This window comes from Anopheles cruzii, chromosome 3 (assembly GCF_943734635.1).
Source record: "Anopheles cruzii chromosome 3, idAnoCruzAS_RS32_06, whole genome shotgun sequence".
Lineage (NCBI taxonomy): Eukaryota > Metazoa > Arthropoda > Insecta > Diptera > Culicidae > Anopheles > Anopheles cruzii.
Window position 1 is genome coordinate 79,259,040 of NC_069145.1, and position 20,701 is coordinate 79,279,740.

Genomic DNA, 20,701 nt, shown 5'->3' on the forward strand with positions numbered 1-20,701 from the left:
TGGACAGTGAGGCAAGGAAATGGCACGGTCGAGTCCTCATCGGGCGTCACTAGCGAAAGGTTCCAGATTGTGCGCCAAAGTCCGAACGGGGAGTGTCATAAAGCCGTAACTGTCGGTTGCCGAATTTCCGAAGGAAACTGTATATACTAGGGTGTTCAATAAGTTTTGCGGTTCAGTATCACAGGGCGCTGCTACGAGTCTAATTTTTTAAATATTTTGGTACACTCTTCATATGAACATATGTGAAGTTTCATTTCAGTCGGTCACATAATTTTTGTTTTACAAAGATTTAGTAACGGTTGTTTTAGTTTTATACGTGTCATAATGGAAAAATCAAGATTCGTGCAGTGATTGAATTTTTAGTTTTCGAAGGTTTAAAGTAAAGAAAATTTATGAACGAATGTTGAAAGTGTATAAGGACTCATCGACTTCAATTAGTACATTAAAAGGGGGGTTTCTGAGTTTAAACATGGTCGTACAAGCCTTCAAGACGATCCACGTCAAGGGCGTCCGAAAACAGCAGCAACACCTGAAATCGTAGAAAAAATACAGGATATCGTATTGGAAAATCGTCGAATGACTCAAATAGATTTAGTACAAGGGATGAGACTTCAGGGATGGAATTTATAGAGTAGAATCTCCTTGGAACATGTGTATTGATGTTCAGGGAGGCCATACTGAATAATAAAGTATATTTGAAACCATAAAAATGTGGTTTTCTTATCGAGCCGCAAAACTTATTGAACAGCCTAGTAAACGCATAATTATGTGGAGAGCAATAAATGGAATCATATTGGGAAAAAGATGCTTGAGAACCATGTTTGGGGAGTTCAACCTCTGGATGGTTGTTACACCGTTTCGGTTCGGCCATTGGCATGCGGACCGAATAACCCCGGTGCAATGGGCACCGCACGGAACCATCTCGATTCGGTGAGGTTAATTTCCCCACGTCTCATATATCAACCCTGATCGGCAGTGCCGCGCTACAAGCGTAGCCCCTCTAACGGCATGATAAGATTTAAATCCACTACCACCGCCACCTAGTTTATCTAGTTGCTGCGCTTCTGACCGTAAAATTTAGGACCACACACACTGATCGCCGTGCCATCGCCTGATCGTAAATCATTTAGCCCGAAATCCCCCGTAACGGTGCACCTGCCCGTGTTGAGAGCAATTTATTCGAGCACCTAGCACGGCGTAGACAACGGCAGACTCGCCGGTTGAGTCATTTTTAGCTGGCATTTCCCGAAAAACGGGCCCCACCAGAGCAGAGCTTTGGCACGCTGACGGTGAGTTTCGCGCCAAAACGAGCGCTAAAGGACGCTCGATGCAGACGTCGTCGTCGTCGTTGGGAAACGAGAGCATAAAGCGCGCGTCACAGCCTGTCTCTCACTCCGGTGGTCCCGGGCCATCGCGGGTACGGTACGCCGAGACGAGAGGAAGACAGAGCCGTGATGGGTTAAAGATTGCATTCTTTAGCTCGGCTCGCTCTCCGAGATTCGGATCGGGTGCCGGCTCAAGCCGAGGCGATGGTGGCCAACTTCGCTCGCTTGCTAGGGTCGAAGGGTTGTCGTGGGGCCGACCGCGTGCCAAATCAAAGCGGATGGTCCGACTCTCGGTCGGTCGGTTCAGCTTCAGTTCGATCTGGTGCTCCGGCACGGCAGCATCACCGGTTGGGGCGCGCGAACCACGAACGGTGGCCGACGCTTCAATCGAACGAAACTCGAACACGGAACATCTTGGTGCTGTGGATCTTGGGCCGAATTCTTTTTTAGATAACCAGTGAAGTAGTGTCTCGACCACTAACCCCCGGTGTGATTTGGTGGCATTCGGTGTGTGTGTGGCCATCAATCAGTATTATGTTAAATTAGTGCGAGGACAGCTGTTTGTGTGAACCGAAGTTGAACCGACGGACGGACGGACAAGACGGACGATGATCTCGCGCTGTCCTTCGTCGCAAAGGGACCACGCCGGCGGACGGCGACACAACTGATCGGCAACACAACAAATCCCGGTGCTGCTGCTGCTGCGTGAAACGAGTGCCAAACGGACCAAAACATCAACTTTGCTCTTGCTGGTGGCGATTAATTTGGTTGTTTTTTGTGTAAGCCAAAGAGACACAAGAGATGGTGGCGAGCGCGTGTCTTATGCTGTGTGGAGCTTTTTGAGCAGCCTAGAACCGACCGTAGCACCGTAGCATCCGAAGGTAAGGTGGCATGGCCCCAGCAATACGGCACGTGGAACGTGCGTCGGAATATCTGCAACGAGTGCCTCATCATCTGTTGCTCCTGCGGATATCACTGCGGGCCAATCGATAGCTCGGCCGGCCGCATTTGGCTGGTGCACACGGATGATTTATCTCGGGTCGGACTCCCCATTAACATGCGCTTCTTGCGCTCCGAGGCCAAAACCCTCCCCTCTAAACGTGGTGGTCTTATAAATCTCTGAATCCGATGCGTCAGCATCGCCAAAATCTTCGGATTACTGGGAGATGCGCATCGTGAGACACAGCCACACAGGAAATGGAAAGGAAATTTGGCTTTGCCGTTGCGGTGGAACTGTGTTTGACTCGTGTTTCGGAGCGTCTGTCGAATGGAGACGCCTGGTTAGTTTGTGGTTTCATCAACCACTAGGCGCCTCCACGGCCGGTTGAAAACTATTGCGAATGCGAAAAAGTATTTCAATTATTTATAATGAAATTCGATTTCGGTAGAGCTCGAAACACGAACCCGTTTAACGGGCAACTCGTTAACTCGTTACCCAAGACGTTTCCTCCCGATAATTTGGCGAGCGAGGGCCAGGCTGTGGGCCGTGGCGCTTCGTCGTGTACTGTTTCGAATGTTTATGTTTGCGCCAGAGGATTGCTTATAATAAGTAAACCCCCGGCACCGCGGCACCGCAAGCTCCAGCAACCGGTTCGGGGGTCTGTGTACGCTATTCATGTTTTAAAAAATTAAAACAGATGGATACAATATTCTTTTATTGACAATAGTTGTTTATGGCGCACAGCTAGGCAGGCTTCCTTTCCGAGATTTTATGTTTCTATTTCACTCATCCAGAGTTCCACCGAGGTCGGGAATGTTTATGACAATCAGCCCGGAAAACTCGGTTCGCCGCACCGACCAACCACCTGCTACAGTAAAGTTCGTCCGTAACCAAACCAAATGCCAAACCAAAATCAAGTTCGCCCGGAAGCAGCCCGGAATAGAGCACCGCAAAACTTGAACGCCTTTCGCCAGATGTGCTGGACGGCTGGACGGGAGAAATCAAAAATGTGTTTAGCATTTGCGTTTGTTTGGCAAACGCTGGCCAGCCGGCAAACAAATCATCGGCTGGCACCGTGTGACACGAATGCAAACGCCAACCTCGTGCTGATGCTTGATGCACCGATCGAAAGATAAACAGGCGGGTGGGGAGGAAAAGGCAACCGACACTAGAATTAGCAGGCCCTCTAATTAGCCAGCAGCCATTTTATCTTCCGCCGGTGAAAAAGGTTGGAAAAAGGGATCCAACTTTGCGGACGACCGACCGAGCGACGACATTTGATTTACCTTCTAAGTATAGAAATCGAAATGTTTCGTCGTAAAAGACGCAGAACAAGAAATATCAGCCGCGATCGCCGATTGTGATCGCTGCCCGAGGGCCCGCGCGCGCGTGTGTGGCCTAAGAATAGGAAGTTAATCTTCTTCTTGATCGGCTTCAATAATGTGTCTTTCGTATCGCTTTCGCTTTCTCTCACTCTCGGGCCCCTCTGAGCACGATCAAGAAATGACCCCCACACCACGCGTCCGCCGCGAGACGCCACAGTCTGGGCGGGTCTGAAAATAAGTTTCATTCATAAATTTTGTCGCCGATTTGACGCGCTACAGGGACACGCGGGGTGTGTGTGTGTGTGCAGGTGAAGGCCGTTACGGCCGTGCCAGGTCCAGCAACGCCAACGGGTGCCACGAATGTTTACGCGATTCCTTTTTTTTCGCCGGCCGGAACGCCGGAAACTCGGAAGCACACCCACGAAACACGAAACACCTTGACACGATCGATCGCGGGCCGTGGAACATAATCTGCTCGGTGGCGATCTGGAACATAGCACATCACACTTCCCAGTGCCGCCCAGCTGCGCTGTCGGCATCCGGCGCGCAAGGAAAAAAACCGGTGAAACAGATTGAAATATGAACTAAAACATGTGTTTTGGATATCTATCTGTTTGACCTCTTGGATCGCGGACGATCCTTGTGGTCGGTGCGGTCGGTGCGGTAAGTACATAACTAATCGTTTGTTTGCACTGCGAGAGCGACCGAGATGAGTTATTTGTTGCAGGCGGATGTTGTTTTGTTATTCCGCTTCCGGTAGGGCTCCGCTACTCCGCTTCACGTGCAACAGATGGTTTCGAGTCCGGTCCGCGCCGTGGCCGGAATCATTATGCAACCCAACCCAATCAGTGCCAGAGGCCTCTGGCCCGCATCCGCCTGCGGAGCGCATCTTCGAGCACTTTATTTATAGGATAATTGGTTTGAATGCATTCCTGGCCCAGGCCTGGCCCAGGCAGGCCCTGGGCCCCCTGTGAATGACCACAGCAGCTGGGTTTGCAATAAAGCGAACGATTAATGGTTGTTGGGACCGTTTTGCGCGGTGCTTGCTCGGTGTTGACAGTTCACGCCGGTGGTCCTTTTAAGCGGTGGCCCTTTGTGTCCATTTCCAGTTTTTTTCCATTTGGTCCGCTCCAGACGTTAATGAATATTTTAAACGATCATGAAACGATCAAATGATCGTGATTTCTTAATGCTTTCAAGATGCCCCGTCAGATTCCCAGTACTAGCAGGCGGTGCACTTTGGACCTGAGATGAAGTTACAATGGCAACTGGGTGCACTGGCGTTCAACTTCAAGTGTTCACGTCAAGCGTTATTGAGCGTTCGTCGTATTTTCAACAACTTAAACGACTTAATGCACTGTCAAGGTTTTAATCAGAATGTCCTCCAAACCGGAACCGACGCGCAGGATGACAGCCAAACAGTACAAGCCTTACTCTGCTCGAATGTATATCTTAACCTCTACCTTAACCTCAACTGCATCTTTCTGCAGATTGCACTTCAATTAGGGTTTTGGATTTTCGAAAGGACACTTCGGCGTTACTTTCCATTCTTTGCAATCAATACGGAAGGCCGAATATAGTGACGGGGCAGGATGACTGATAGTTCTCGAGAGGCCGGCGCAGCGTTTTACTCTCACATTACCCGCTCAAAGACCCCGACGAAGAAATATTAAACTCCGCGCTCTAACCGCGTTTCTGCCACTCGCGATTACGTTTGAAGACCCACCCGCTCTCACGGAAGCGAGGAGGTCCCCTGCGGTGGCGGCAGCGGCGGCGTATCCAGCGTGTTTGCAATTATCCCAAAACCCGACGTAGACTTCGCGTGGCCAGTGACGCCAAGCCGCCGCAAGCCCGGGGGAATTCGGTGCTGAATTACTGTACACGGAAATGCCGCCTTCGAGAGATAAATCTTACCGCGCGGCGGGAGTTCTGTTGGGGTTCCGGTGGTCCGGTGCTGACCCATCCTTGACACGATTGAATTAGACGTCCGTCGGCTGATGCTGATCGTCAACCCGTCTTGCGTGTGTGTGTTTGCAGCGGCACTTTATTTGCGATCTCCACCTGTGCGCGGGGCTACACCCCAGCACCTCCGCCATTATCCGCCGTCTTCGACCGTCAGCCGGGCGGGCGGGGCCTATTCTTAGAACCAAATAAACGATATTAGATTTGCTCGACCATTTGTTGGCGATATTTTCTTCTTCTTTCGGCTTCTGGCCGGCTTCGAGCAGTCTTCATGTGTGGCACTTCGTTCGAAGGACCGGACGACACCCATGTTGACATTTACTGTTCATCACACGGATGCTGGGCCAGCGAACGGGGTGCGGGGTGGCCGTGAAGGACCGTGATGATCGAGCGGCGATCATTTCGAATTGTGACGGACGAAAATGATTTACCGTTCGGCAAGTGATGGGAATTCGGTTTTAAGCAACTGTAATCCCGGGGAGGAGTACTTGAAGGCACGATTCACTAGCTTTGCTTCCCAAGGGGCTGCTTGTAACAATCGACGCGTGTGGCGACAGACGCGCCAACACGTGCTGCCAGAACCGAACGCTGGCAACGTCACTCGGAACCGCAGCATCATGTTGGGGGGCGGTCAGAGAGCTGAGACAAAATGGAAAAATGATTGAAAGCTATCGGACGCCGTTGGGTGGGACAACGTTTGTGATACATCAGAAACAACAGGGCCTGGCAAGGGCAAGTTTGCATTACGCTCGGTCGCTGCCAAAAGTTCTGCAAGACGGGTGAACTTTGTGAGGCGAGCCCCACAGTCAAGTGGAGGCACCGAAGGAACCTTGTATCGCTGCCAAATCGACCAAATTTATTCGAGTCTGACCGACGTCAGTAAACTCTGCGAGACTAATGCGTATCGTTCTCGGACACTAGGAGGGTCTCGGAGGATATCGTTGGGTGTAATTTGTGGAACATTTGCCCCAATTGTTAACCCAATAACAGTGGGTACAAGTAAGTGGTCTCATTAGTATATCGGTTATTTGGAAAATGAATAGGAATATTATATTTGCTTGCTGCATTTTTAAAGGGCAATAATACAACTTTTTATCGAATTTCTATTGTTCTTTATACGAAGTGATTCTCCTTAAGAATAAGAATTAAAATGATAACAAGCTCATGAAACCTCTAGGTACACAGCTGGTCAATGAAATAGGTAATTGTGTGAAGCTGATACAATTTGAACTGTACTCAAGCCATTACTAAACCAATGATCACCAAACTGCTACTGTACTTAGATATACTAGTTTATGTCATTTTTTAGCTATGTTGGTGATACTTATGTCAAAAGTGACAGGTGTGTTACAACTTATTTTGACAGCGATCTGATTTGGCCTGGTCAATAAAATAGGTAATTCGTTGTATACGCTGCGATTTCACCAGACTTTTTGAAAGGAATTGGTTTATTTGATCTTGCTGCAATCAATGTTCAATTGTGAATCTAAAAAACATCGTTTTTTGCAGGTAGGACATCCAGAATGGGCAGATGCACTCATTGCAACCCTGGGCAAAGAAAGATTGTGAAAAATATGCGTAAGGAAGGCGCAACGTACGAAAGCATCACCAAAGTACTAGGAAAATCACTAAGTTTTGTGAGAAATGCTTTGTTGTGGATAAAAACAAAAGAAACGCGAGATAGACCAAGAAAAATCAAGCCAACGAGACATCATCGCATAACATTTTTGGCCAAAGCGGATCCGTTTGGTGCATCCAGAGCGATTTGCTCAGTAATAAATAACAATATTAGCCCAAAACCTGTCCACAGGCGGTTACAAGAAGCTAATCTACCAGGGCTAATTGCAAGAAAAGTGCCACTATTGATTAAAAAAAAATACAGATGAGGTAACAGTTTTCTGCTTAATATGGTCCATGGCAAGGTACCGAGGGTTACGAAAAATTGGCAAAATATTTTATGGAGCGACGAAACCAAAATAAATTTGTTTCGTTCGGACTCTCAGTGTTATGTTTGACGACCTGCTAGCAAAAAATTCCATCGTAGGTTTACAAAAAATTTTTTTAAACGTGTAGCTGAAAGTATCATGATTTGGGGATATTTTTCATGATCTGGTATAGGTCCCTATTTCAGAGTAAAGAGCACCATGCATGCTCTCGAGTATAAAACAATTATGGAAGACGTTTATGCTGCCTTACGTAGAAGAAATCATGCCACTGAGATGGATATTTCAACCAGAAAACGATCGCAAGCATACGCCATAGCTTATGAAATCGTGGTTTGATGGCAATAATGTGTCAGTTTCGCCTTGGCCAAGTCAGTCTCTTGACTTAAACCATTTTCAAAACTTGTGGAATACCTTGAAGCAAAAGTTAGCTGGACAATAGTTTTCAAACAAAGATGAATTGAGGCAAAAATTGCGGCAGGACTGATATTCCATTCCAGTAAAAACTTGTCAGGGTTTGGTTGATTCACTGCCAAGAAGAATGCATGAAGTGCTCCAAAACAATGGTGGATATACGTGGTACTGACTAATTTTGAAATAAAATATTGACTTTTGATAATATAAAAAGAGTAAACCGTGTAAATTCATTAAAATTTGCCCTATAGGCAGAATTACCTATTTTATTGACCAGGCCAAATCAGACCGCTGTCAAAATAAGTGGTAACACACCTGTCACTTTTGACATAAGTATCACCAACATAGCAAAAAAATGACATAAACTAGTATATCTAAGTACAGTAGTAGTTTGGTGATCATTGGTTTAGTAATGGCTTGAGTACAGTTCAAATTGTACCAGCTTTACACAATTACCTATTTCATTGACCAGCTGTGTATGTCTCGGAGTTTTAAATCCTAGTGAACCCTAGATCCTCGGTAATGTCCACCTTTTATTAAGCACTTTCGTTGCATGATTTATCACGTGGAGTTTGTGGGGACAAATGCATTAGTGGAGACATTAGTGGTTAATTTTACGATCGGATTACCTTCGAAAAGCATAATCATTGATTAATTAAAAGATGGCTGACTGACAAGACTCCAAGCATATCATATCAATCTCGTATTCATTGGAATCACGCAATGCGGGATTGACAAGTCGATAACATACTGCCCAAATATGCTTTAAAGTTTGACAATCTACCGTTTGAAAAACCATCATTTACTTAAGCCCTGTCTTATCTTCTCTTTTCGCCTTCGCTCGTGTCTCGAACAGCCATTTCGTCATGCATAAACAGCACATAATTACGATCGGAACAAATCAGAGCCATTGATAAGATAAACTTCCCATACGATCCGATTTCAGAGTGAGCGTTGACATGATAATTGATAGTCATTCCACCCCCCGGGAAGAAGCCGTATCGTTGGCCGTTTGTGGACTTGATGTAAATTTTGGACGCTCGCAACTCGTGCTACGTTTCGCATCGACTGCATTTCACGACGGAACGGAAGTGCGCGGGTTCGTATTTATTATTGGTTCCATTTGAATCGGCCCAAAAACCGGTTACGCTAGACTGCCACGATGGGATCGGATTCAGGAAAAGCATCTCAAGTGGAGGGCATCTTAGGCCGCACTGTGTCCAGAGAGCGGGAATTGATTGTTATAAATAAACCGACGAAACCGATGGACCGATCGGATGACTGCAGAAGGAGAGAGAGAGAGAGAGAGCAAGCGAGAGAGTGTAATTGTCTTATTTATTATTTTTCATTTCACTTACCTTTTGCAGTTTAGACGCCGCAGACGCTGGCGGTTGCCACCGTTGGATGTAACAAATTAACCGCTCAACCGGAACGTTGAGCTTGCTGTCTCCTGCTTGCTTGAGCTATCAGGGTCGGCCGTTTCCTTGCCGGCACCCCCCGCCCCCCAAACCCGACGGCCGATGGACGGGCCGGCGCACGTTTGCTGACACTCTGCGGGCCAAGCATGCGTTCGTTGGCGACCGAAGATGGCGCCGAGGCCGAGCCGGAGGACCCGCGTGCCGCCGCCAACCGCGAGGATGACATAAATTGGAAAATGTCAAGCCAGCAACAGGTGACACCGACGACGACGACGACAGCAGGCACCGAAGCGCCAACCGCTACCGAACGCCGCCGGTGGCCAACGCCGCCGGTGGATGGGGAGAATAATCCAATTAAATCGTTGCGACGGCAACAACACTGTGATATTACCGTGGACCCCACCGACGCCCCGGACGGCTCCGTGGCCCCGGAAACGGATCGTCCCCGCGGTGGCTTGCGACGGATGCCGGCGATCGGGTATGACGACGATGGCGACACCGATGGCGTCGAGGATCCCCGGAATGGCGAGCGAGAAAGCGCCAATAATAACCACGTTACGGTGGACGCCCAGGACGAACCAGCCCTGGAGCGGAACCAGCACAAAACGATCAATGCTCGGCGTCGCTGGAAGTTGTTGGCCAAGGCGTTGCGACACGATTCCAGCGAGGAAGATCAGTTTTCCAAGTTCAATCTGATCGAAGCGGATCGCGTTGGGGACGAAAAGTACGAGAACGTGTACGTGTACCGGTTGTACGATCGGTACCGGGTCAAGATCCGGCTGATCGGCCCCGAGCGTCCGTGGACGGCTACGGAGCTGATTGGGTTCAACAATACGGGCAACATCTGCGTGTGGCCCTCGGAGGAAGCGCTCGCGTACTACGTCCTGGCGCGGCTGGCGCAGTTCGACGGCACCAGGGTGCTGGAGCTGGGCGGTGGAATGACGTGCCTGGCAGGGCTGGTACTGGCCAAGTACGGGCAGCCGGCGTTCGTGCACGTGTCCGACGGAAACGAGCTGTCGGTCGAGAACGTGCGCAAATCGTTGGTGTTGAACAAGTTCAACTGTACGATCAAGTCGTCCGTTTTGAAGTGGGACCGTTCGGCGGTCGGGTCGGCCGTTGGGCCGGCCGAGCCGAAGTACCAGTTTATCCTGTCGGCCGACTGCCTGTTCTTCGACGAGTCACGATCGCAGCTGATCGACACGGTGTGGCTGCTGCTGGCGGAGGAGGGAGTTGCCCTCGTTACGGCCCCGAGACGAGGCAACACGTTGGGGTTGTTTTTGAACGAATGCGTCGCCCGCGGGTTCCACTATGAGCTGCTCCAGTGCTACAATGAGGCCATCTGGGCGCGCCATCTTGAGCTGAAACTGATGGAGGGCTACGACGAAAACATTCACTACCCGCTGCTGGTGAAACTGTACAAATACGCTCACGGATCGGTGCTGCATCGGTTGTTGTGACACGCCACGCCATTGCGTGACCATTTGGCGTTTCGGCCTTAGTATCTGTAGGTTAGGTTAGTACCAAACATTTCCAGAACTTGAAAAAGCAACAAAACACATCCAAACAAACCCCAAATGCCGCCAGCTTGGTCCCAGTCCGTGTGTGTGTGTCGAGAGTGGCCGTTCCGGTGCAGCTTCTGTGACGGCGTGGCCTTTGCCTGGGCCGGATTCAGAAGCATCGCGTGTTTGATTGATACATTCACTTAATTAGTGCTCGTCGTAATTTCATTTAAAGTCCATCCTGTTGCACCTCGATGCCATTAGCTTACGGTTCACTAGCGCGCTGTCGCTCTCTGGCTCTCTGGCGCTGTCCTGCTGCTGCTCGCCGCCGGGGGGCGGAATGGGGACCAGAAACTTTGCGTTATTTTAGACCCCACTGCTGATGCCAGACCGTAGCGTAGAGAGCGGGCCCTTTCCAAGTGGCCCCTTTGTTACTCGTGTATGAAATTAATTAGAACTAGTTTACGGAACGGGTGCAAAGAATGGGAACAGTATTGAGACACCGCTTTGGACATTCTGGGGCCGCCAGCCGTGGCTACAGTTTAGTAGAATTAAATCTCCTTATCGTGTACTCTGTAAATGAACAAGACCAAACGGACCCAACACGTGGTCCGTGGATAGACAATTACATTTTGTGATACGTTTGAACGGGAGGTGGCGCACCCATTCAAGGCCAACTGACCGTTTGACTAGTTAGTTGAGGCAACACATTTGAGCCTCATTCGCTCTGTTACGCTTGTGGAATTTCTGTGTTTAGTCTAGAAACATGTGCCGTCACGGCAAAATGAAATGCTACGGACCGTGCGGGGTCGCGCTCCAGCTCAGCGGTAGACAGAGCCGTGCGTGCGTTGGCCATAGATTGTGCTGTCTGGAGCCGATGCACCAATTAAATCAACGGCCGCATGCTGAAGTATTTGACAAAACATTGGTGCGATCCGGGTTCCCGTGGAGAGGCCTTGACCAACCGTGCAGTTTGTTATTGTTTCTCGGAGTAAAACAATCATACACAATGTACAAAACAAAGCACCAAGTGTAACATAAACAGGATTCCCGTCTCGGAATAAAGATCGGTGTGCCAGGGACCGGGTGTGTGTGATCGTAAAACTCAAGGCGCGCACGCTCCCCGATATCTTTCCGTTTTGCCAACGTAACATAATGTTTATTAGTAGCTCAATAAATAAATGGCGCTATCCGAAATGTGATGTGTTTGATAATACCGACGGATGATCCGATCCGATTATGATGCCTAGTAGTGATGTAACCGTTGCACCGAGTGCATCTGGCTGTGATGGTAGGAAGGTTGTGGTTGCTGCGGGTGTGGCGGATGGGCCGCCGGATGGGGCACCATTCCCAGACCGACGCCCAGCGTACTCGTCGATCCGAGCCCGTGTACTGCGAGAGCGATCGGCGTCTGTATCTGGGGCTGCTGCGGTGGCATCAGGGAGCCGGGTGGACCAACCGGGCCCGAACTGGTAGGGACGTGAGTTCGCATGTGCCCGTTCAGGCTGTCGACGGTTGCGAACACCTTGTGGCACTCGTGGCACTTGTAGCTCTCGTTCGATCGATCGTTCAGGTGGATCTTGCGCTTGTGCGCCACCATGTCCCGGTTTCGGCTGAAACTCTTGGCACAAATGTCGCAATGGTAATTCTTGATGCCCGAGTGCGAAATCATGTGCCGCGTCAGATCGCCGGACGTGATGAAGCCCTTGTTGCACGACGGACACACGTGGTCCCGCTCGTTGGTGTGTATCTTTTTGTGTGCCTGAAAGTTGCCCAACGCCGAGAACTGCTTGCTGCAGATCTCGCACTGATACGGCCGCTCGCCCGTGTGCGTGCGGATGTGGATCGCGAGGTTGTGCTTCTGGGCGAACCGGCGCGTACAGTAACTGCAGGCGAACGGTTTCTCTCCCGAGTGGGTCCTTCAGAAAGATAGAAAAACCACGTGCGTGTTGAGTGTGGTGCCATTGATCGGTTTCGGCTGGGTCCGGTTCCGTTACCTGAGGTGCATCTGCAGCTGTGCGGCACACTTGAACGTTTTATGACACTGGTAGCAGGTTTGTGGAATTTTTGGCATGGGTTTTGGGCCCCGTTTCTTGCGCTCCTCGGGCAGCTTTGGTTTGTACCGTTTGCGGCTGCTCGACCTCCTGAAAAAGGTTCAAATTGGTAGGTAGCTTGGCCGGTTGGCGGGTTAGTGATCACATACTTTTTGCTTGGTTTGTGCTCGTCGGATTTCGGGTCCGGTCCGGCCAGTAACCACGACTCGTCGGTCATCGTTTCTTTGTCCAGCACGTTACTGTATACGCCCGTCATCAAACCAATGTACTGGCGTAACCGCATGTCCGAGTTTTCGCACTGCTGCTTAAGGTGAAACGCGACCCCCAACCGGTACATACAATTGTTGCAGATCGTAGTCGGAAGTCCATCGTTTTTGGACACCTAAAACAGAGCGGCCACGGAATTAACCACGGTGTCGTCCCGGCCTTCGGCCTGCTCCGCTTACCTTGATATTAGCACACATTCCCAGCATGTCGGCCGGAGCCATCGCTACCAGGTCGGTGCTGAAGATGGACGTAAATACGCCCTCCTCCAGGCACACCCGACACAACCGGCTTATATTGTAGTCCATCGCGATGGGGGTCGCGAAAAATTCCGCGCTCTGATCCGCAAAATAATTCAATAACTTATGGAGCGCGTTTGTTTACAAATCGCGCTGCGATGACACTCACGCGACGACGCGAATCAGCTGTCAAAACGCAGCTGCTGAGTGCTCGCCGAATCAGGGGAAGCCGCCACTCAGTGGTGAAATATTTCGCGTGATGTATTTCACCGGCGGTGCACGCGTAACCGTTGGCAACGGTTTCTACGTAGTGAGCTGCTGTTTATTGGTGACGCTTTGCGACGCAATTCAGTGCCCTTCGGAGCCATCGACGAAAACGGACCCGCCGAAAATGAATCCGGATGAAGATCCCAATACCAGCATTAGTGTGCAGGCGGATGCTTTTAACGATTCCGTCACCGATCGGATCGGTGTGCTGGAGACGGACCACCCGCTGCTGGAACGGTTCCAGGCGGCACTGAAGGCACACCTTCTACGGGTAAAGGGCCAGCTCGAGGAGGAGGTGGCCGAACTGAACCATCGGTTGGAGGTGAACGAAAAGGAATCGGAAGAGGTCGGCGCCCAGCTGTACGATCTGCAGGAGGAAATCGACAACCAGAAGGAGCTGCTCGAAATCTATGGCAAGGAAATTCTGGAACTGGCCGCCCAGCGGCAGCAGGAGGAAAGTCAGGCCACCCGGTACCGGCAGGAGTACGAGGAACAGCGGGCGTCTCTGAAGGAGTTCCGGAAGATCCACAAAGAGCACTTGATGGAGCTGGAAAACCTGACCGTGCTGGAGTGTGAGTTTGCCAAGTGGGCCCAGGAGATCAAGGACGAAATTGCGGTGGCCAAGCGGGTCGCCAGTAAGGACGCGAAGGATCGGCACGTGGCGGCCGAAGAGAAGCGGCAGGTCGATCTGCTCGTGTTAAATCTGGGCGCGGAGGTGAAGCGCAAGGAGCACGAACTGAAGGCGATCGAGGATCAGATTCAAGAGCAGGACGGTGATCGCGAGACGATCGGACGCAGCCTGGCGGACGCCAACTCCGATCTGGAGGGGCTGCAGCACGAGCACAAGCGCCTGTTTCAGGCGTGGGGTGAGGTGATCGTGGCCATCCAGCAGCGCGATCGCGTGCTGGCCAAGACAAAGGATGAGCTGGAGGCGGTGTACGAGGAGCACAAAGTGATCAGAAGCAAAACGGAGATCACGAAGAAGTCGGCCGCGCGGGAAATGGAGCGGAACGAGAAGCTGGCGGGCTTCAAGAACCGCATCCAGGGGGACATCTACTCGCTGGAGAGGCAGGTGCACAAGGAGCAGGAGGACGAGGATAAGCTGCGACGCGATCTGGACCACTACGCGTCGATTCTGGAGCAAACCGAGGCGGACATTCTGAAGGCCCAACAGGAGGGGCTGCTTATCGAGAACCATCTGAAGTCACTGCGCCAAACGCTGGAGAAGCAGAACCGCAAAAAGTTCGAGCTCGAGGAGCAGATCCTGGAGCTGCTGCAAGATCAGCTGACCACCGATAAGGCGGGCGAGTCGCAGGGCAAGCTGCTGCTTGAGACGCGCCAGAAGCGGCTCGGCCTAGAGATAAGCATGTCGGGCACGGAGAACCAGCTTTCGGTGGTGCTGCTGGACCTGGAAAAATGGCGCACGATCGTCGAGGGCTCCAAAGATGCGCTCCAGCGGGCTAAGGTGCGATAGAACCTATCGGTTCGGGAGATTAGACTGACTGACCACGCTCTTTCTGTCTCTCTCTCTCTCCTTCTCTCCCGTAGCACGAGCACGACAAAAAGAACGCGAAGGCCAACAAGTACAACGAGGACATAAAGCTGTTGAAGGAATCGATCGCGGTGAAGCTGCGCGAAATGGACTCACTGAACCGCGAACTGGAGCAGCTGATCAGCAAAGCGGGCGGGCAGGAGATGAATCCGGACGAGCTGAAACTGCTGGACGTACGTCAGGACATCGTGGAGATCGAAGCGAAGCTAAAGGACACGCAACACTCGTGGCTGAAGCTCCAGTCGAGCGTCGCGACACTGTCCGAAAAACGGTCCCAACAGTTGAACGAGATAAACTACTCCCGAAAAAGTAAGCGGTCAGTGTCAAGCTGGGAGACCTCTTAATCTCTTCTCTCGTTCGTTCTTTCCAGAACTGCTGCTCGCGGAACAGAAGGCGATCAAGATCGAGGCCCAGCTCGAGGAGGTGATGAGCGAGAACCGCGAAATAGTGCGTTCGCTATCGACCCTCAACACCCGGCTCGATGCCGCCAGTCTGGAGCTGTTCCGGACCCGCCGGGTGCACGAGAAGGAAGAGCAAGAGTGCGAAGTGGCCCACCACCAGGCGACGGAGCGCTTGCGGGAAGCCGAAATGGCCGTGCTGACCTTGGAGCAGGAGCTCCGGGAGCTGGGCAAAGAGATCGAAGACTGCAAGCAGGAGGTGCTGGAGAAGCACCGCGAGGCACTGTCGTGGGAAACGAAGTGCAAAATGTCTGCGGAAGCGAAAAAGTTCAAGGACGAGGAGACGACCCAGAACAGCGAGATCGGCATCATGAAGGCCGAGATCCATCGCATGCAGGTGCGCTACGGGCAGCTGAAGCGGGCCCAGGAGCGGCTGGTCCACGAGCTGGACAACACGGTCCAGCACCGGGAGAACATCTACGAGTCGGTGACGGCGCGCGAGAAAGTGTTTGGCGGAAAGTTCAAGACGCGCTCCACGATGCAACACAAGATCAACGAATTGAAGAACAAACTGAAGGTCGTCTTTACGGTCAGTCCTGGGGGGGGGGGCACGGTTCCGGGTGGCGAGTGCTTCTTACTTCTGCTCTCCCTTGTTTTAGGAAATATCTCAAGCCGAAAAAAGTTTGATTGAGATCGACACCGCCCAGAAGTTGCTGCAGGCGGAGATCGAAAACAAGAAGCATCAGATCGAGGACGAGAAGCTACAGACCAATCTGATCCGGGCCGAAACCGAGCAGGCATCGCTGCTGAAGCAGGACAACCTGGACTACATCGTGCGCCACCAGTACCGGGCGCGGCGCTTCCGTGGCCTGGCCAACGCCCAGCAGTTGCCCAAGTTTCGCAACGAAATCCTCATCCAGGCCGATCTGCAGCGGCAGCGCGAGGTCAACGAGAACATTGTGGCGGTCGTCGAAACGCTCGCCCAGGACTTTCCCTCGCAGACGTACAATTTGAGCAAAATTTTGCAAACCCTCAAGTAGAGCATGGTGGCCGCGTTGGCTTTGGCGCATTAAATTCCCCGAGTGTCTGTGTGTGTGTTTGGGTGCCGTTTTGGAATTTAAATAAAAATATATTTCTTCTATCTATACAACACTTCCGAGCGGTGATCGTCTATCGTCTACAAGGGAAGGGAGGTTGTCTTTGTACACAAGTGTCTTTGGTGGCCGCAATCAGTCGCCCAGAAACGGATACCGATTGCTGTTGTCCTCGTCAGCCGTGCTGAGCAAGAACTCGTTCAGGGACTGCACTGGGGTTTGCCGCGTTGTGTCCCGCTCGAGCCGATCGCTGCTGTCGTACAGGTCGTCGGTTAGTTCGCTGATTTCCGCACAGCAAACGGCTTCACTGAAGGCTCCGAGCGATCGCAAGAATCGGTACGTGTTCTGCTTGATGTTTAGTACGTGATGGTAGTCTGGTTGCTGGTTGTCGTGGGCTCTCCAGCCGGCCGGATGGGATGGCACAATCACTGGCTGCTGCTGCGTGGCCATCAGGAGCGGTGTTTCGACCACGTTGGCCAACTGCTCGACCGTAAAGTTGCGGTTGTCGAACAGTTTCATCGTGTACGAGACGACCAGGAAGCAGACGGCATTCATCGGGAAGGCACGCAGCAGGGTCGAGGCTAGGCCGCGGGACAGAAAGCCAAGTCCCTCGGAGGCGTAGCTTTTCCGAACACAATCCACCAGCCCCCGGTACTGTCGGCCGCCGCTCGAGATCCCGTCCGCTTGCAGGCGCGACTTAATGACGTCCATCGGGAAGGTCAGCAGCCAGGAGAACGTCCCCGCCAGTCCTCCGGCCATCAGAATGACGAACGGGGACGGGTTGGCCACGTACCGAACCATGTACTCGTACGCCACGAAGTAGCTGGAGAACCCTGTGGATCCGGGAGAGAGCAGGGGGGATTAAGAAGGTTGCCGGGTTGACACGGCGGTGCGCGCCACACATACCAGGCATATCGCGGACGGCCGTTATGCCGAACCCACGGAAGATACCCCGGACGCCCTCCCGCCGCCAGATGTGCCGGCTGCAGTCCAGAGGGCCACTGAACCGTTCGGCCGTCTTCGGTAGGTTATCCTGCAGCTGGAGGCGCGTCTTGATCAGCTCCATCGGCGAACAGACCACGCTCTGGGCGAGACCGGCCGCCGTACCGGCCAGAAAGTGCGAGTACAGCGCATCCGGTTGCTCCGTCCGTCGCTGAATGTTACCGTAGACGCCGAACACGATCGCGTTCACCACGGCCACCCCGGCCATCGGACTGGACATCCCGCGGTACAGCCCATGGACGCCTTCGCGGGCCACGATCTTCCGGAAGCAGTCGACGGTGCCACGGTACAGCGGCCGCCGATGGTCCTGTGTTTGCAGGTGTACCTTCACCGTGTCGAACGGAAAACCGACGAGAACGCCAGCACATCCTGCGGGGAAGGCGGGGTTGCGTAAAGGTTATCAGTCAGCGCGGATCGCGATCAGCGTGGACAGTGTTTTCGCCTTCGCCTATCAGTGTAACAAAAGTCGATCGATCGATGATTGTGCAAAACCATCGGACCATCGGCCCGAGTTACGTGTTATGATCCGGTTCGGTTCGGGACGGGAGAAAGTGTGATAACGTACAAAGCGGGGGCTTGAGCGATCAAGAAACCGTGGAACTCTGGTACCATCGAGGCTCCACGGAGAATGAGAGAGATGGTGCCTTATCATCGGGCCGGACTGATAACACACCAGCTTTTTGGGCTGGTAACGTTCGTTCTAAGGCCGTGCTGGCCGCGGAAACTGCCCAAAAATCGGCGCGGAGTGTGGCGGTTATCAGTGGCCGGTCGGCGGAAACGTGAACATCACGCGCACCGAGGATGCGCACGGACGCGTCGCACGTGCCACTGGGACTTACCTCCTAAGCATCCGGCAGCAAAGTCCAGAGCCATCAACCCGGTGGCCTGATCGGGATGGCAGGCTAGGCTTTCTAACGTATCGGGCTAACGGTAACGGCGAGGAGCAGGTAGAGTTGTTACAGAATTTACACCTTCGGCGGGGTAAATCTGGCTTTGGTTTGTTGACCGGGTGAAAAGTGCCGGCGGCAGCAGCAGCCGGTCGAGATGTCGGGTATTCGCGGCGCGATCTGCAAGAAAACCGTGAAACAGAGAGAGAGAGAGATAACACCGCTAGCGTCGTAAACGAGATCAAGCATTTTGCTGACCGAGGTAGGATCGGTTGGGATGCGTGTGTGCGCATTTTTTGCGCCCATAAACAGGGACCTGCTATCAGATCAGGGACCTGCTGCGGAGGTCTAGATGCTGCGTAGCACTCTCTTGCGACAGACCGACAGAGAGAGAGAGAGGCTTGGGCTGATAACCTTAAGCGCTTCTCTTCGTAATCTATTACCTCCGCTTTCGCTATTGGCCTACCATTGTGTGGACTTCCTGCCTGTGGACAGGACTGGTTGGAACGCACATGCGGTGCGTCATGCTCGTGCCCACTTGTGTTTTCGTGTTGTTTCCATCTCGACTCCTATCGCCCTGGCCGTTTGTTAGTTTATTGATTCGGTGGCACACGGGACCTGCGCAAGACGAGCCGGCGGGGGGAATTTTTCGGTTTGCGCATGACCTCAGCTACTCGGCGGGGTCAGAGGTCAGGCGAGCAAATATTTGTAGATAGGAATGGCAACAAAAACAACCAAAGCTCTCAATCACTGACCGTACAGGCCGGACTAGGAAGGAATTGCGCATGTGAACATGCCCTTTTTGGTTCGATGATCATTACCTCAAGCTATACTAGTTATTCACTTCCTGGCCACGTGGCATTGCGTGGGTCCCGGGAACGGAACACTACGGACGGCTGCGCACACTGTTTAAGCATAACATTCTACACGTCCGACGGGCTACCTAGTGGCTTGTTTACGGAGCACGTCGAGCCTTTCTATCGACCGAGTTCTGCCGCGAGACGGTCAGATTAAGATTCGGTCGGTGCTTATGCGCGGGATAACCTCCGCCACCCCCGGGGCCTGCTGCAGAACTGATAAGGGCACAAATGGCGATTCAACAATCAGTTCGTTTACAGGAACCGCGGGCGGACCGAGAAGGATGTGTGGTACTTACAGGATTCTAACTGTTTCTTGGCCGCTTGGCTGGATGCTGGTTGAGCTACACAATGTGGTGATGCTGCTCAAGGGCTGCTCTGTGTCATGAACTGTCTATAAACGGTATCGGATCGAAGGGGTCGTATTTGAGCAACAGCATTCTTGAGCAGCTTCCTCAGCAGGCCGTCCTTTCGGGCGCGTTGTCGCACCGCTGCCAAGGCACGTACACTTTCACGGGGCCAAACACTGCGCGGCAGACACTTTTCTTCACACTCCACTCTACGCGGAGCCTTTCGGTGGGTCTTTGGGAGAGTTCTGGGTTTCCAGTCTTTACAGTGGCCAGTGGGCAACTGAGTCTCTTTTCACGCCGTTTGGTCAAGTTTTGCGAATGATCCTCAGGAGGTGCCAGACTATACAGTGGACCGGAATCCTCCCTTCGGGCTGCTCACTGGAGGGTGGAAAACACACAATCGACACTGTAAACTTCCAGCACAACGGTTAAGGAAGAGTGCGCGCGTGCTGACGGACTGAAGTGAACGTAACCGCACGGATCACTCTCCAGGTTTGGACTGACCGTTCCGTTGGCTTGCGGGCAAAAATCAATATCAGCCTGAAGCTCCTGCGCGGGCCTGAAAGGCGAACAGCCAATAGCCAGTAAGCCAGATCGCTGACGCGCTACCTGATAAGCCTTCGGGAGTCTGTGGCGTGCCCGCCGTCGTCGTCGTTGTCGGGGCTTGAGATCGGCACGCGTCGCTGCGCACCCGGACCATACCGCAGGACACTGGGTAGATTGGCCACACGGTGGACGCACCGAAAACCACCGGTGAACCGGTAACGGTCAGTATGGGTTTGTCAGTTAGAATAAACCGAAACAGCCGCCTCATCCATCCCGAGGTTATCAACGCGACATCCGAAGAAGCCCCCCGGCTCGAGCGCTCTTGTGCGACTCGTCCTAAAATTTGTTCCGAACGTCCAGGAACG

General features: G+C 52.4%; 4 protein-coding genes across 5 annotated transcripts; 2 read left to right on the top strand and 2 right to left on the bottom strand.

The window, feature by feature from the left end:
• Nucleotides 1-1,661: 1,661 nt before the first annotated feature.
• LOC128271568 (calmodulin-lysine N-methyltransferase) lies at nt 1,662-11,990 on the top strand. 2 transcript variants are annotated; one of them, XM_053009149.1, is made up of 2 exons: nt 1,662-2,206; nt 9,277-11,990. In XM_053009149.1, exon 2 carries the CDS (start codon nt 9,474-9,476, stop codon nt 10,782-10,784), a length of 1,311 nt encoding a protein of 436 aa, XP_052865109.1. In that variant the 5' UTR covers nt 1,662-2,206; nt 9,277-9,473; the 3' UTR covers nt 10,785-11,990. The 2 variants fall into 2 exon arrangements, with proteins under 2 accessions (XP_052865109.1, XP_052865110.1); XM_053009150.1 differs by having other exon boundaries at nt 9,282-11,990.
• Nucleotides 11,991-12,072: 82 nt separating this feature from the next.
• Nucleotides 12,073-13,495, bottom strand: LOC128273384 (zinc finger protein 583). The gene is made up of 4 exons (XM_053011330.1): nt 13,327-13,495; nt 13,030-13,262; nt 12,824-12,970; nt 12,073-12,745 (listed from the first exon to the last, which is right to left on the bottom strand). Exons 1-4 carry the CDS (start codon nt 13,450-13,452, stop codon nt 12,073-12,075), a joined length of 1,179 nt encoding a protein of 392 aa, XP_052867290.1. The 5' UTR covers nt 13,453-13,495.
• A 279-nt stretch (nt 13,496-13,774) lies between these two features.
• Nucleotides 13,775-16,640, top strand: LOC128273839 (coiled-coil domain-containing protein 40). Its single transcript, XM_053011895.1, has 4 exons — nt 13,775-15,115; nt 15,199-15,511; nt 15,573-16,189; nt 16,260-16,640. Exons 1-4 carry the CDS (start codon nt 13,775-13,777, stop codon nt 16,638-16,640), a joined length of 2,652 nt encoding a protein of 883 aa, XP_052867855.1.
• A 70-nt stretch (nt 16,641-16,710) lies between these two features.
• On the bottom strand, nt 16,711-20,247 carry LOC128271949 (mitochondrial basic amino acids transporter). The gene is made up of 4 exons (XM_053009640.1): nt 19,740-20,247; nt 18,536-18,763; nt 17,601-18,065; nt 16,711-17,527 (listed from the first exon to the last, which is right to left on the bottom strand). The coding sequence occupies exons 2-4, from the start codon at nt 18,567-18,569 to the stop codon at nt 16,830-16,832; spliced, it is 1,197 nt and encodes a 398-aa protein (XP_052865600.1). The 5' UTR covers nt 18,570-18,763; nt 19,740-20,247; the 3' UTR covers nt 16,711-16,829.
• Nucleotides 20,248-20,701: the final 454 nt, after the last annotated feature.